Below are 17340 nucleotides of genomic sequence, written 5' to 3' on the forward strand. Positions count from 1 at the left end.
TCTGATCCAGCTTCTGAAGTTGCTGTTGCTACCAACCCAACAGCTACCTTTGCATCTTCATCAGCTTCCTCTTTATCAGATCCAGATTCACTACCCAAATCATCCCAGGTTGCCATTAAACTCTGCTTAATCTGCTTCTTGAGTTTGCTTGGTTTGAATGTAGACCTCTTTGACTTGTCCTTTGACTTTTCTCTTTGAAGATCAGGGCATTCAGCAATGAAGTGTCCAGGCTTCTTACAGTTGAAGCATCCCTTCTGATCTTCTTTCTTTGAGCTTCTGGAGTTACCCCTTCTAGAGAGAAACTTTCTGTTCTTCTTGGCCAGATATTGAAGTCTGTTTGAGAGCATGGCCATTTCAGCAGCATCTGGTTCAGAATCTGAACTTGACTGTTCTTCCTCTTCAGATTCAACCACTTTGAGAGCTTTTGATGACTTGCCTTTGGATGGAAGAGCTATTGATTTACTCTTCTTAGTAGACTCATGTTCATTAAGACTTAACTCATGAACTTTGAGAGAACTAACAAGATCTTCGACACTTAAAGTGTTTAAATCTTTAGCTTCCTCAATGGCAGTCACCTTTGGTCTCCATCTAGCAGGTAAGCTTCTGAGTATCTTGCTTACATGATCAGAAGCAACATAGCTCTTCTTTAGAATCTGTAGCCCAGAAACTAAAGTTTGAAACCTTGAGTACATCTCCTCAATAGTTTCATCATCCTTCATCTTGAATAACTCATACTGATGTACAAGCAGGAGAGCCTTTGCTTCTTTGACCTTCTTGCTCCCTTCATAATTTGAACAGAGAGAAGCAAACATAGCTTTAGCAGTGGATTTGTCACTCATCTTCATGTATTCTGCTTTGGGTATGGCCGTGACAAGAGCTCCTCTGATAATATGATGCTTCTTGTAGAGTTTCCTCAGTTCTGGAGTATGTTTCTTTCTATCCACAGCAGCTCCTTCTTCATCAAGGACTAAACCACCAACGCCGTCTTCCAGAATATCCCACAATTCTTCATCTAGGCTCATGATGTAACTGTAAAAATTGGTCTTCCACCAAGAGAACTCTTCAGCATCTCCATTGAACTTTGGAACTTTTCCAACACTGGTTTTCTTACTATCACTATAATCATGTGAGACATTTTTATAGCTAGTATCACCATCAGGAGGAGGAGTAGTCATGTTTTTCTCAGATCTTTGACTGTTGCAAGGTTAAGTGATACACAACAGACCAAGGCTCTAGATACCAATTGAAGGTGAGAAAAACACAAGAAGGGGGGTTGAATTGTGTTTTAGAAAAATTCTTCGTTTCTCCTAAAAACTGAACACACTGATCAGAAGCTAAGCGAGACAGCTTCTGAAGTGATAATCAGAATCTAAATGCAGCGGAATAAAACAGAGAGAGAGAAGAAGAACGACACAAAGCAATTATACTGGTTCCTTCCACAATCCGGAAGTAGTCCAGTCCCCCTTGCACTTCCAAGGAGATTTCACTATGAGTAATATCTGATTACAAATGCTCAAGCACACAAGCAAGAGACTTCCAATGCTCAAGCACACAAGCAAGAGACTTCCTTTGCTCAAGAACACAATCAAGAGACTTCCTGCTCAAGCACAACTGCAAGAGACTTCCTAACTAAACAAAATTACACAGAAAATTGTTTAAGGTTGAACACTTGATATACAATCAGAGGTGCTCACAATACAAATCAGATACAGACTCAATGGACTTAAGAATTTCTAAGATATGACTTTGAGACACAGAAATTCTAAGTGAATGCAGAACAATTTCAGCAGAGGTTTGGTACTTGTGAAAATCTTGTGAGTCTTTCGTTCAGCGTTCTTGCATTGCCAATTCTCTAGGTCTTCACTCCTTTATATAGAGGTGTGAGAGAGACGTTGTGAAATTGCCAGCACACCAAAGAGTCGTTGTTGAAGCTTGATCTTTCACCAATAATCTTTTGCCTGATTTGGCTGTTGTCCTATGAAGAACAAATTTGAAATCCATTCCTTATCCAAAGGAACATCTATGCAGGCGAAACCGTATTCTGGAGCTGTTTTCTTGTCCTGTAGCGCGGACACAAAACAGAGTAGTGGAGAACGTGGTTGTACAATTCGTACAAAGTACAATGTCAACGCTTTCGTCCAAATTGCAAACACACGCCTTCAAACACCTTTGAAATGACCGTTGCAAACTCCACTAATCCTTTGTTTGTGTTTTCGAATCCAATAGACAGCTTTTGCATTGATAATTCTTCAATTCTTGATTCTTTGCAAATCCAGTTGATATTCAGCTTCTGGTGAAATGGCTTCTGATGATGCAGCTTCTGATGATGCAGCTTCTGATGATATGACTTCTGCAGCTTCTGATGACGCAGCTTCTGATGATGTGGCTTCTGGACCTCTTGTCTTCAGAAGCACTATTCTTCAGGAGCAGCCTACTTCAGGAGCGCTATTTCTTCAGGAGCAGCTTGACTTCAGGAGCGCTTTTTCTCTTCAGTAGCAAGTTGCCTTCAGGAGCGTCCAAGCTTCAAATTTTTGTTGTTTCCATAGCTCTTTATTTGCTCATTCAGAACCAATGATGATGTAACTTTATAATTATGGTCCTGTACACTTGAACAAATATTAGCTAGTCCAATTTACAATTTTTAATACCTTGTTATCATCAAAACCCTTTAAGGTTCATTGTTAAACACATTTTGTTCCAACAGCTCGAAATGTTGAAAGATTATGACTTTGGTTTGAATTATCATCCGGGTAAAGCCAATGTCGTTGCAGATGCCTTAAGTAGGAAAACTTTACATATGTCTGCTATGATGGTTAAGGAGTTTGAATTGCTTGAACAATTTAGAGATTTGAGCTTAGTTTGTGAAATGTCGTCTCAGAGTGTTAAGCTGGGAATGCTGAAAATTGATAATGATTTCTTGAAAAGTATTAAAGATGCGCAGAAAGTTGATGTTAAGTTTGTGGACTTGTTGGTTGGTAGTAACCAAACTGAAGATGGTGACTTCAAGGTAGATGATCAAGGTGTGTTGAGGTTTCGAGGTAGGAATTGTATTCCAGATAGTGATGAGATAAAGAAGATGATTCTTGAAGAGAGTCATAGGAGTAACTTAAGTATTCATCCGGGAGCTACAAAGATGTATCATGACTTAAAGAAGTTGTTTTGGTGGTCTGGATTGAAACGTGATGTAGCACAATTTGTGTATTCTTGTTTGATCTGTCAGAAGTCGAAGGTAGAGCATCAGAAACCTGCTGGATTGATGACACCGTTAGATGTACCAGAATGGAAATGGGATAGTATATCCATGGATTTTGTTACGAGTTTGCCGAATACTGCTAAAGGGAGTGACGCTATTTGGGTGATTGTCGATAGATTGACGAAGTCGGCACACTTCATTCCGATCAATATTAGTTTTCCTATAGCTCAGTTGGCGGAAATTTATATTCGAGATATTGTGAAGTTGCATGGTGTTCCTTCAAGCATTGTGTCAGATAGAGATCCAGGATTTACTTCAAGATTTTGGAAAAGTTTGCAAGAGGCTTTAGGCTCTAAGTTGAGATTGAGTTCGGCTTATCATCCCCAAACAGATGGTCAGTCGGAAAGAACGATTCAGTCACTCGAAGATTTGTTGAGAGTATGTGTACTTGAGCAAGGTGGAACTTGAGATAGTCATCTCCCGTTGATAGAGTTCACTTATAATAACAGTTATCATTCAAGTATTGGAATGACACCTTTCGAGGCCTTGTATGGTCGGAGGTGTAGGACTCTGTTGTCTCGACTGTGGGTAATGTGCAGGTAATAAAGATTAGAAGTGTTCGTGAGAGGACTCCTCACTTGTGTCTAGGTGCTCTGATACGTAACGGGATGGGGCTTGCTTTCTTATCTATTCCTTACGTGTCTTTATGAACTTTTCACGAATAAGTATTGAACTAATTTACGAGATTTTGATAAGGCCTGCGTGCCAAGACTTTAGTATGCTGAACTATTTTCCTGCATGATTTTAGATTTTGATGTTGAATTTGAAAGATAATTATTATTGTCCATTTTATGTTTTAAAAGAAGTATGTGACATTCCGTTTGTGATTTAATTACTCTGATTTATGATGAAATTTTTATGTTGGGAAAACGGGGTGTTACATCTACACTAACAAGTTTTTTTAAGATAAAAATAAAATTTATGGAGAAAAAAAAAAGTAGGGGACGTAAATCTAACCCGATAAAAAATTAGGGACATAAATCGAATCCAAAAAAAGAGCCCACATGGTCTTTTCTATTCATTACAGTGATAGTCTTTGTTCCAATTGTTGTTTTTATCATCTTGAATTTCATTCGAAAATATTATGACATTTAATCAAATGAACTTTGTTCATTGACATGACCACATATGCTAAAATTAATTTGTGATAAAATATTTCTAAGTATACAACAATGCATTAAACTTTTGTAAAAAAATGTCTTAATTTTTTTACTAAAGCCTTAAATATTATACTATATACATTAAATTTTTTCAGCTTATTATAGAAGTTTCTTATTCATAGCACCATCATCACTAATTATAATTTACAATTTTTTGTCTTGGACCATGAGAATTGCTACAAAAAAAATTAAGCAAATTTGTTGCTAATTTTTAAAAAGTTACTTTGAAATTAAACCAAGATTGTATTCCCATTTTTTATTAATATGGAATTTATATTTATATTTATATTGTTAATATATTTCATGCAGTGACCTTTAACCACATAAATATGATTAATACCGGTATTCAATTGAAATTAAATTTAAATTATAAACATTTGTGAAGTAATTAATTTTTTACCTCTCAAAATAGGAATTTTTTTCTTTGTGAAAAAAAAATATTTTTGCTGTAAAGGTATTCCGGAGTTTGATCGAAAGATTGTTCTACTGAAAAATCAAACTCAGGTTTCCTGATTAATTTGGAACTCACTAACCACTTGAGTTCAATCACATTACAATCAATGCTTTTTTAGTAAAAATATTTCAAATAATTATAATTTCATAATTCATATTAATGCTCAAATAAATTTTACAGTCCTATAATTGCAACTTGGTTGGAAGCTCCATTCATATTGATATGCATGTGTCAATGTTCAAACTTATACTCCTCATTGTGTGAATTTAACCGCTGGAGTACTTGAGAGAAAAAATACAAAATATCTCATGAGTATATTTTTCTAATTGCTCTAATTTGAGAGAAAAAACACAATATCTCATGAGTATATTTTTCTAATTGCTCTAATTTATATAAATGGAAAGGATATTCTCTCCAAAAAAAAATGGAAACCATTTTTAAATATGAATGTCATGAGTGTTGTATGTTTTAGGAGTTTATGAAAATAGAAAGAAAATGCTAATACCAATATTGAAAAATAAATGTTAATTTTTCCAGAGGATAAATAAATGTTGATTAGTAATTGTTGTAGATTCAAACAAAATCACCACGATGTTAAATTAAAAAATTAAATAAATAAAACAAGAAATTTTGTTCATGTGGTTAATTAGCTCCATCAACGACGAATTATTATGGAGAACATGAGTTTGATTCTAGGTGGAACAGTTAATGGTCAAACTTTACTAACCTCCCGACTTAACTTAAGATTACTAGGACCCCTTTACCTTTAAAGCCATAGGGTTAACACCATAATAAACAGTGGTGGGCCTAATAGAGAATAATGTTTATGAAACGACTCTCTTCACTTTTATACAGATCTAATTAAATAAATTATTTTAAAATAAATAAGTGTTGTTGGAATATAACAATATAGTTATTTGTGGAACTCATTTGTTGAAGAAATTACATTCTTATTAAGTGTTATTATTAAAAGATTAATGAGTAATGTGTATAAGCGACTCGTTCAAAATCTCAAATTGGCGAGAGCTTTTATTCATACAAATTTAATTCATGTTTCATTTAAAATTAATGTTTGAAAGAATGAATTAAGAATTATTTGAAAGAAATACATGACATCTAAAAACTTAAAAAAAAAAACAAAATAGTTCATAATTTTCTTACTACCGGGGATCATACATTTAGTTTAATCATCACGTTAGACTAAAAGAAACCACACAAGTGATATTGACACCACATCTTCACCCTAAATCTTAAGACAATAGATATATTATGTTGCTCAATATCTACTCTTGAATTCAATGTTGAACTTTTACTCACATTTGACACAATAACAACTCTCTCACTCGAGCTTCTGCTACAAAGTCGAACTGAGTTTTGTTACGACCGTTGGAATTTATGGGGGAACTCACGGTGGTGTGGATCCATCCATTGAAGCTGGAGCAATCATCCAAGTGAAAATGATATTACATTTTCACCGAATATTTAAGGTATTAACTATATGAGTCTTCCAACTTATATGTTGTCCAACCTCCACTCTTTTATTCAATGTTGAAATGTAACTTACACTTGATACATACAACATTTTTTCACTTAAGTATGGTTGAATTCTAACCCGTGCTTGGCACGGGTATCCATACTAGTTAACATATATAGCAATGTGGATGTCAATATTGTGAGTACTCCAGGATTGTTTGCAACTAAATTTTTTTCATTTTAACTCATTAATCATCGTATCAGAAAAATTGACGAATAAGATTATTTTTTACCTAATAAATTTTAATCAATTCTCATATGAGATTGATTAAATTCTCATATGAGATTGATTAAAAAATGGACATAGGCATAGGTTCAATGATTTTGTATTTGTTAAATTAATTGAATCGTTAATGTTACCAAACATTCAACTAACTTATCAACTATGATTTTTTTTTTGGTACGACTTATCAACTATGATTGATCAACCTTCAATTATAAGTTATGAGTAATTAGAGATATGATTGAAGAGTAAGGGTTCATTCCATATCACCACGAACCTTAACCCGACTCCCCGACTCATAAATCTATAAAAGAAATCAACACAAAACAACACGCCAAATAACATCATTATTGCAGGAAACATGCTTTTCTTATTCACATTCTGGATCAACCCGACCCATCCAAAATAAGATCGACAATCATTTTAATTGGGTTCGAATCCCGACTGACTCTGCATGTAACAATGTATGCCCCTGCCAATTGAGCCAATTTCCTTTAACCCAACCCTAAGAGTGTGTTTGGATAGAGGATTTGAAAATTCAAAGGAATTTGAAATTCTAAGGAATTCAAATGCTTCAATTGAATTCCTTTCATTTTCAAAATTCATTGTTTGGATAAAGTGAATGAATTCCTTCATTTTCAAAATTCATTGTTTGGATGACAAAGTAATTGAATTCCTTTCTTTAATTAAATTTTATTTCTTATATTTTCTTCCATTTTTAAACTAATTAACTGAAAAACTCCTAAACAACTAATTAATTTAATTTTTTTCTGTCATAATTTATTAAATTTCTTGACTCGATTTCGTTTTTTTTTTTACAATCATTCACTTCTTTTAATAACTGAAACAAAATAATTAATTTTTCTTCCCTAATAATTTCTTCTATTAAACATTTGGTATATTATACATGAATTATTAGCAAAATCACGTGAAATGGAAACGAATTTGCATTATTCTTTAAAACGTGACTTATAAGAATAGAAAAATATTTAAACAAAAAAAATTTCGCCAATATTTGTATTATAAGAGTTGTAAGTACACATATAATCCACGTGTCTAATATTTTTCACCACTTCGAAAATGACATTTAAAAAGATAACCAATGTATCTAGATGTTATTTTACTCATCGTAGACAATGTCTATAGACAAGTATAGACTAGAAATAACTAATAAATGTAATAATCCCCACAACAAATGCGGTATACACAAGTATAGTAATTAAGTCCAATTGTAGTTGTCATCCTTCCATTGTCACAAGTCCACCTATAGTCGTCATCCTTCCATTTTCACAAGTCCACCTATAGTCGTCATTCTTCCATTGTCACAAGTCCACCTATAGTCGTCATCCTTCAATCATCAACTACACAAATCAAAACATAGTTAGAACTAATAGTACAGACCAAAATAATTTCTGGAGCAAGTCTCAAAATACCCCTAACTAAGTCAAGTGACTCTTGGAAAGTTGGTCATTGTGAGTGATCAGGACAGTTCATCAAAACTCATATAATTGAGATAATACAAAATATTATGGAATGATTGCAACTTTAAAAGATAGCCAACCAACAAAATTAAAAATCATGTCATGGCATCTCATGTATCAGATTACACATCAATAAATCTTGAGCAAGATGCATTATAAAGCATAATTCCAACTATAGCATAAATCTGGCACATCATACAGTATAGAAAATAAATCTACACATATCATTGAGACTATACACAATTTAACTGAATAATTGAGCCTATACACAATTTAACTGAATAATATTCAGCAGAGAAATCATATTCAGCAGAGAAATTACCTTGGTCTCAAGACATAGAAGACAAGAGATACCTTTTCTTCTTACTCGAAGGAAGTGCTTTGAGAACCGGTATTTTGCTCGGATTTTCAATCAACCAATTGATTGCTTTATAGCTTTGTTCTTCATCAATATCAGTAATCATTTCCATTTCAGTTAAAACTTCTTGCACCACTTCCTGAGCATTTCCTTCCATTCTTTTTCTACTAACTTGCACAAAGTCCTTCAATGACTCAGCTACTTCTCTCATAGAGTTCATCATCCCCTCCCTATCTTTACTCTTATTAGCACGAGTGAATTGTACCTTTTTCTTTGTTGCAGAGCTTGGTTCCTCTAAAATCAATATACACATCAGAGCTTTTTTCATTCACATTTTCTTTACTCCTAAGACATTCATTGATATGTCACCCTTTCTATTACGATATCTAGGCCTATCTTCTGCAGCAACTGTCACTGGAATATGTGTCCCATCAAGTGCTCCAATTGCATTCTAAAAACATTAAAAAAAAATTACAGCAACAATAACTACTTAAAATTATTTATAAGTTGTCAAACAAATTCAAACTTACCTCAAACCATTTCCATTTATTTGCCTCTGGACCCTCTAGATTATAGTCATGAAACTTCAAATATTCCCGGCTCACTTTCATAACAGCTCGAAGGACATTATTGAATTGCCTACTTATTGTTTCTGAGAACAAATTCAATCAAACACAAACCACAAGCTTATTCTGAGAACAAATTACTCCCTCTATCTCTATCTCTATTTTCTATTTACTATATGCTTATTCTGAGACCAAAAATGCTTTCCTAGTAAAATGTTCACAAACTATCATTTTTCAATAGACAAATCCAATAGAGTTTACATTCCAAGTTCGAAACATCTACACGCAGTTGGCATTTTGAAGATCAATCATAACACTTAATCCACAGACATATCAACTAACTAAAGCAGAACTCACCGTGGATCTTTAATCTTCAATATGACTAAATATCGATTTAATCAATAAACTAATCACTAAATCTGCTTTTAAGAATCGATAAGCTTACTAAAACACTGAAAAATTTTCAACCTTAACATTAATTAGTTACGTTATAAAGTTCAAATTCAAAATATCAACACACAGAAGATCAATCACAACTTGCTTAATTCAACAAATTCAACAAATTCTAACAATAAGCTTATTCTGAGAGCAGTATCAAACACAAATTTAACAAATTCTAACAAATTCAACAAATTCTAACAATAAGCACTGAGATGTATCAATTCTAACAGCTTAAAATCAATAAACATTGAGATCTATCAAATAAAAGCAAAAAAATGTACATACCTGAGCTAGTGAGAGTCGTGTGTGATGAAAACGGCGGCGAGGAGAGAGAAAACTGTCGCGGAGAGGAGAGACAGCAAACGGCGGTGGCGACGGCGAGGAGAGAGAAGCACCACCGCAGAAGGAGAGAGTAGAGACACGGTGAAGGTGATGTGAAGCTTGCGAGAGAAAACTAAGAAAGGTGAAAAACGCGTGAGAAAGAGAGAAACGCGTGTGATGAAATGACAGAGAATTGTGAAATTTTTGTATTTTAGGTGTTATTTTAAATCCTTCAAATTTTGCTAAAGAGAAATTCTTATTTAAATGCTTTGAATTTTAAAAATGACTTAAATATTTTCCCAAACAGTGGAATTTGGGTCAAGTCAATTTAAATCCTCCAAAAAATTACATTCCCTCATTAAAATACTTTATCCAAACACACTCTAATGGATTTTCAAGTCCTTTTCTCCGATAATTATTTTCTTTTACCAATAAGCATTTTCATTCTCTCTCTCACTTAATTCTCTCAATCGTAAATTAGGGTTTTGCAAATCCCAAATCGTGTTTCACCTTCTTCTTCCTCCAATCCAATGGCGGAAAACGTAATTGGTTCACCGGATTCTCAAATTCAGAACCCTTCTTCTTCAAACCCTTCAATCCCATCTCCTTCACCAATCTCTCAACAACAACAACAACAATCTCCCTCAATTCACATGTCAAATTCATCACCATCTCTCTCTCAAGATCAACAACAGTTACATACCATCAATACCATTAACCCTAGCTCCAATTTTCAACTTCAACAAACGCTACAACGTTCTCCTTCTATGTCCCGCCTTAATCAAATTCAACCTCAGCAGCAGCAGCAGCAGCAAGTTGCGAGGCAGCAAGCTGCACTTTATGGCGGGCAGATGAATTTTGGAGGATCAGCTGCTGTCTCTGCTCAGCAACAGCAATTAAGCGGCGGCGTTGCTGCTATGGGTGGCAGTGCTTCCAATTTGTCGCGATCGGCGTTGATTGGACAGAGTGGTCATTTCCCTATGCTGTCTGGTGCTGGAGCTGCACAGTTTAACCTATTAACCTCGGTATAAAAATTGGTGTTTTTTATTATTTGCATTGCAAATTTTTAGTTTATGAGATAGAATTTTGGATTTTTTGTTTCTGTGTTTGGTGTCATAATTTGTAACATTGCATTCAAGATTTTGTGTTTGGTTATTGTTGTGAATGCGATTATGAAATTGAATGTGTTTGGTCGTCATTTGTGTGAATGTGATTATGAGTTTTGTAGTACCTACACCTCTGATCAAAGGTGCGTATGGTGTCTGAGATGACACCAGCACATGTGATCACGTTCAATTATTCGGTTTTCTCAAATTTTTATGGGGGTCAGTGTCGTGTCCGGTGTGTGGCTGCATCAGTGCTTCATAGATTATGAGATTAAATTTGTGTTTGGTCATTGTTGTGAATGTGATTTTGGGATAGAATTTATATTTGGTCATTGGTGTGAACGTGATTATGAGATTTGAATTTGTGTTTGGTGTAGCCGAGGCAAAAAGGTGGGATGGTGCAATCCTCACAATTTTCGTCGGCGAATTCTGCTGGACAATCACTGCAAGGAATGCAACAAGCTATTGGGATGATGGGGTCGCCCAATCTAGCCTCTCAAATGAGGACCAATGGAGGTCTTTACACTCAGCAGCAGCAGATTCGATTGACTCCGGCCCAAATGAGGCAGCAGCTCTCACAGCAGGCACTTAACAGTCAACAGGTGCCCAATTTGGATTTGTTTCCAGCTTATGTTGTTTCTCAAAATATATATGTTTATGCTTCTCCTGCTATGAAAAAGTCGTTAGAAGTTTATACGTGTTTATTGAAACGTTGAATGAGGAAGTTTATAAAAGATTTGAAATTTCAATCTTTACGAAATATATGAGAAGCTATTATTTTAAATTGCTTATAGATGCTATAACCAAAGCTTTATATGTTACGATCTTATTTAAGGAACAAAGAAATAATTATGCTTGCTTGCCAATGATCAACTTGTATCTTCATAAAATAAAGCTGTCGTATTCTCACATGATTTAAATTTTAAATGTACGTGAAGTCAGAGTTTTAATAAGGTGTCATTTCTTTCTGAGGATCGATGATTCAATGAGTAGACCACTTATCCTATTTTTGTCATGCGTCTTCATTTTGTCTTATAGTTTTAGGGATGGGCAGAGGTCAGACATTTTTAGTAACTTAAGGGGAAAATGTTAAATTATATCCTTTTGTAGGATTTAACTGCAATCAATTTACTTTCATTGTCTTGACAACAAAGTCACCACCACACATCCGTGAAACATTTTGGGTTATGCCATCTGCCATTATCTGTCAATTCTAAAAATGAACCATTAATACCTGAGGCTTTATCACTTGTTGCATCTGCATTTACTTATTGGTGCTACTCGCCCTTGCTTACTTTAATGCATTGAATAATTTGAATGTGTAGACACCTTTTGTTTGCCACAACTCCTCTTTCAAAGTCTCCGCTCTTGTCCATGTCAGATTCATATATAATTGGCGGTTTGACTAATATAATTGTGTCTGCACGTTTCTTTCATGCTTGTCTTGTCTTCACTTGCTTATGCCTTTTCAACTTTCAATATGTCATGCAAGATGATTAACACGATATTTCCTTCTGAATCCAGTCCTTTAGTTTAGATTGACAGCTTGAATTAGTTAGTAGAAATTTCATTTAAGAATTTTAAAAAGTAGTTATAATATATCAATGGTTTATGAAGGCAAGGAAGCAAATTACAGTCATTCGAAAGTAGTTAAATGTGTTTGTATGTTATCATATCTAGTTCAAAAGCTAAACTAAGTTTTTAGCATTTGAATATCAGTAGGGAAACGGGAATTTCATCATAATATTTTTGAGGTTAGAAAGAAAGCAATTAGAATAAATTACATTTCCTCTCCTAACATAAGTCTAAATTACACTGCCCTCCCTTATTTTAATGGTTACATTTCTTTCACCACGTAGATGAATATGTGGAACACTTCATCCTTTTTAATGCAACCAAAAATATTATTAATAATTGTTTTTTGTATTTGAGATTCCTAACATCATCAACGTATATCTTTGAAACCCTACTATCGATTATGGAACATTCTAATGATTTTGGGCAAAGTTCCAAAGTGGATCTGAATTCCAAAACTCAATGATGAAGTGCTCAAAATTTGTTGTTGGTTGACATTGGAAGTTGTAGAAAAAGTGTGATTTCAGGGGGCTTATTTATAGTTGTTCACTACCACTAAAAGGTTCATTTACTTAAAATGGGTTTAACACACACACACACACACACACACACACACACACACACACACACAGAGGCCAGAAGTTGAAATTATTTAAGAGCTCTAAAGGGAGGAGGGTATAGTTTACCCAAAAATTTCAAATAAGTTCATATTCATATACTTATAATTGGAGTTTGCTATGTGGTACAATGTATTAATTTACTGAAGTTTCATTATGCATGTAAATATGTATACTACTTTTCAAAATGAATTGAGTCATATTAGAACATTGACAGTGTTGCTGACTACAGGTTCAAGGTATACCAAGGTCATCATCCCTTGCTTTTATGAATTCTCAGCTGTCTGGGTTGTCTCAGAATGGGCAGCCTGCCATGATGCATAACTCTTTAACACAGAGTCAGTGGCTTAAGCAAATGCCAGCAATGTCTGGCCCTGCCTCCCCGCTACGTCTTCAACAACATCAGAGGCAGCAACAGCAGCTGGCTTCATCTGGTCAACTGCAACAAAACTCTATGACCCTGAACCAACAACAGTTGTCCCAGTTTATGCAGCAGCAGAAATCCATGGGGCAACCTCAACTTCATCAGCAGCAGCCATCCCCTCAGCAGCAGCAGCAGCAACTTCTACAGCCCCAACAACAATCTCAACTACAAGCATCTGTTCATCAACAGCAACAGCTGCAGTCTCCTAGGATGGCAGGACCTACAGGTCAAAAGTCAATAAGTTTAACAGGATCGCAGCCAGATGCTACTGCATCTGGTGCGACCACACCTGGCGGAAGTTCAAGTCAAGGAACCGAAGCAGCTACAAACCAAGTACTTGGAAAGAGAAAAGTACAGGATTTAGTTGCACAGGTTTTCTTTAAACTTGGTTAGTTTTTTTTCTTTTTTTCCCTAAGTATCTGTTTAATGGCTAATTTCGAATTTAATCTTCTATACTACAGGTGGATCCACAGGGTAAGCTGGACCCTGAAGTTATAGATCTTCTTTTAGAGTTTGCCGATGACTTCATTGATTCTGTAAGGAATCTATTATGCTTACCTTTTTTTCTCATATTGCAATATGTGCTTGCCTAAAAAGAGATGATATACCACAGTCATGTTATTTAAATACTCCCTCCGGTCCTATTTATAAGAGAAAGTTAGGTCAACAAAAGTTAATGTATTTGGACCGAATTTTTAACTAGATACATTAACTTTTGTTGACCCAAGTTTCTCTTATAAATAGGATCGGAGGGAGTATATCAGAGGGAGTGATTCATCTTTATCATTAATACTAATTTTTGTTTGATTCATAATTCATAATAAAAGATGTTTTTTTCTTTTGGTAGCCTGGATGATCCCTATTGGGATCAGTGGTATCGATGGCGGATGAAGGATATGGCTAAAAGCCAAAAAAATCCGCCATATAGTGCTGCCATCCTGTACAAATTGGCATGGCGGTTGTCAAAAACTCGCCATGGCTTATAGTAGACAACACTGATTGCGAATGTCTGCATGGCAAGTGGTGACAGACCCCCACCCAACACCACACACACAACCTACAGCAGGTCTTTTGCCTTAAGGATGTGGGGAGGGGAGGAGTTGCTGTACGCTCACCCATCATCAAGAAATTCATTATTAGCAAAGTTGCTGAGAGGATTGATTTTGTCACAAGTATAACATACTTTCTAATAATTATAATTGACTAATAAGTAGTCGATTTTTCCTAGTGGGACAAGGTTTGTTAAGCATGCATTTAGTTTCAATTTGAGAAATCAGTTTGTGTTTGAATTTTCTCCCTTAACAGCACACTTTTAATTTCAGTGATATGATAATCTGATATTGACTATTTCCCGAAGTATTTTAAAGTTCAAAATCTATCTCTTCTCATTACCACTAATATCTGCACGACTCATTTGAGATATGTAACTACTTAAACACCTATTGTGCCTGTCATCATGGTGGTGAAGGATATTATTTCCCCTGTTTTCTGCATAGTAAATGAGCCATTACTAAAAATTGGGAAAGTGTTGACTTTTGAGTTTTCTTTCTTAGTCTTTATGTTATGAGCTCAAATTTGTTATTGAATGACAGGGATGGACAGTTTTCTTGTTCAATAAATATTTTTGTCATAGTAAATGTCTTACTTCTCCTAGTGGGATAAGGCATGGTAGTGGTTATTGTAAATGTCTTTATTTTATTTCTTGTGTTTTGATGTTGAAATCCACAGATGATTTTGTTTTTAGCTCAGCGTGTAACATTTTTTGGTTACGAACTTACCTTGTTCTTACATGCAGGTAACTACACATGGTTGTACTTTGGCAAAACATAGAAAATCATCAACTTTGGAGTCCAAGGATTTATTGCTACACCTAGGTATGTTGTTTGTGTTGCTTTTTTTTTTTTTTTTTTTTTCTTTTCCTGAGTTTCAACCGCCCCTGGAAAAGAAGAATGTAACTCCTGCATTGGTTTACTGTTACTTAGGAAAAAAAAATTAACTGTGTCTTCACAAATTTTACAAATAGAGCTAGAAAAGAAAAACGTTTTCTGAATATTATTGGTTTTAGATGATATACAATAATGCCCTTGTGGTTTTTGTCTGTGGTTAAAACTGCACTCTTAATCTGAATATTGTTGACTCATGCCCTAAGAGAGGTGTGGAAGATTTACATACTAACACAACATGTGAATTCATTTCTTTCTAGTTCTCTATTTGTATCCTATATTTACTGTTTGATCTTTAGCTTTCTCATTTAATGTGGCAATAAAGTTTATTGTTGGCCCAGATCCATTGGAGCTCTGGGCTATTTATATATCATGTCTAATATGGAGTATCAAAATAAGCCCTAATCAACTCTTCTTTGAAACTTGTTAAATATAAAAAAGACCATTGCTTTCCCCGATGATGGGTAAGATTAAAGTTAAATACTTGGATTGATAGTACTGACATTTCTAATTATATTTGGTAAAAGAGTTGACATCACAGCTTTGCTGATTTACTTGTTTCCTTTGTCATTTATTCAGAGAAAAATTGGGATTTGACAATTCCTGGATATTCAAGTGAAGAGAAGAAGTACCAGAGTAGACCTGTAAGCACCAAATAGTTTCTCTCTCTTTCCCCTGAGTAAGAAAATCCATGTAAATGTAAAATATGATACTAATTTGATTCTTGCTATGCTTCAAACTTGCAGCTCTCCAATGACCTTCACAAGAGACGGCTAGATGCGGTAAGTCTGAAGGCTTCATCTGTTTGATTTATCTGTATTCTTCTTCTTCCATCAGACAATAATATAATTAACATGTTCTTTCCTTGCTTGCTAACCACTCAACAATCAGGTTCGCACATTGATGGAATCCTCTTCAGTCCCCGAATCAGTTATTAACAATTCTAAAGATATCAGTAGACAGGGCCATCCCAACCCTGCAGGTTCTCATCATCTAATGAGACCCCTGAGTTCAGACCAGCTGCTTTCTCATTCAACTAGTTCTCAAATGCTACAGCAGATGACGAGGTTTTAATTAACCTCTATGTTTCTGGTCTTAGGTTTAACTGCCTGTGTGCCAGTAAGGTTCGTTCTTCGTTCATTCTGTTTTAAAGTTGTTATCTATTTATGTTTGCTTCCTGTTTCCAACAAGTCATTTTAGTCCACAGGATATAAAATTATGGCAATCAATATTCCTCTTTCTCAATTCCATTGCAAAAATCACGGGAAGTGGTTATTGCAATTTAAATGCAGAAAACTAGCATATGTTTATCCTATTTTGTTGTACAATGATGACAGATTTTGAATTTATAAGCTCATGAAAACTGCTCAGTCCTTCAACACTAACTAGTAACTGTATATTGAGACGACATATAAATTTACCCAGTGTATTTATTTCCGCTTTTTTGGTCTCAGGTCTGAAAGAAAATCTAGAAATTGCTTGCTGTTACTGATTATAGCATTCAAGAAAAATTGTAATTATTTTGTATTTAGACATGAAAGTTGTTAAAGTAATCCCGCTAAGCGACTACCTCCTCTAGATAATGGATTTGTAATGGCCATTTGTGCCTATAAATTCATTGGTAGAGTTATTCAAACTTTCTTGTATACTTTATAGTTCTGGTTGGCATGAAAAAACTCTTGTAAAGCTTTTAAACTTTGAATGGTGTAATGCAACCAACACGCTGTATGTAATTATTTTATTTATACAGAAAGCAGTAATTATTTTGGCAAAATCTTACCACACTTTGTATCTTTTTTGTTGTTGGTGGCCGTATCTGTAAAATGACTAGTATTATTTGTGAATTTGTATTTTATTTTCGAATGTTATGAATTGATATAGGAGA

General features: G+C 34.7%; 1 protein-coding gene and 1 long non-coding RNA gene across 3 annotated transcripts; one reads left to right on the forward strand and one right to left on the reverse strand.

Annotated features, from left to right (window-relative positions):
* Positions 1 to 7552: 7552 nt before the first annotated feature.
* Positions 7553 to 10178, reverse strand: LOC146897207 (uncharacterized). The gene is made up of 4 exons (XR_015021482.1): positions 9755 to 10178; positions 8993 to 9114; positions 8427 to 8913; positions 7553 to 7984 (listed from the first exon to the last, which is right to left on the reverse strand). It is a non-coding gene; the product is annotated as an uncharacterized LOC146897207 (long non-coding RNA).
* A 45-nt stretch (positions 10179 to 10223) lies between these two features.
* EER4 (Transcription initiation factor TFIID subunit A) lies at positions 10224 to 17229 on the forward strand. 2 transcript variants are annotated; one of them, XM_085732646.1, is made up of 9 exons: positions 10224 to 10815; positions 11274 to 11498; positions 13321 to 13884; positions 13974 to 14048; positions 15308 to 15386; positions 16035 to 16099; positions 16202 to 16237; positions 16347 to 16579; positions 16910 to 17229. In XM_085732646.1, the coding sequence occupies exons 1-8, from the start codon at positions 10321 to 10323 to the stop codon at positions 16527 to 16529; spliced, it is 1722 nt and encodes a 573-aa protein (XP_085588772.1). In that variant the 5' UTR covers positions 10224 to 10320; the 3' UTR covers positions 16530 to 16579; positions 16910 to 17229. The 2 variants fall into 2 exon arrangements, with proteins under 2 accessions (XP_085588772.1, XP_085588773.1); XM_085732647.1 differs by having other exon boundaries at positions 13321 to 13863.
* Positions 17230 to 17340: the final 111 nt, after the last annotated feature.

This window comes from Medicago sativa, chromosome 8, assembly GCF_051527215.1.
Source record: "Medicago sativa cultivar Bolivia chromosome 8, Bolivia_mono, whole genome shotgun sequence".
NCBI classification, from domain to species: domain Eukaryota; kingdom Viridiplantae; phylum Streptophyta; class Magnoliopsida; order Fabales; family Fabaceae; genus Medicago; species Medicago sativa.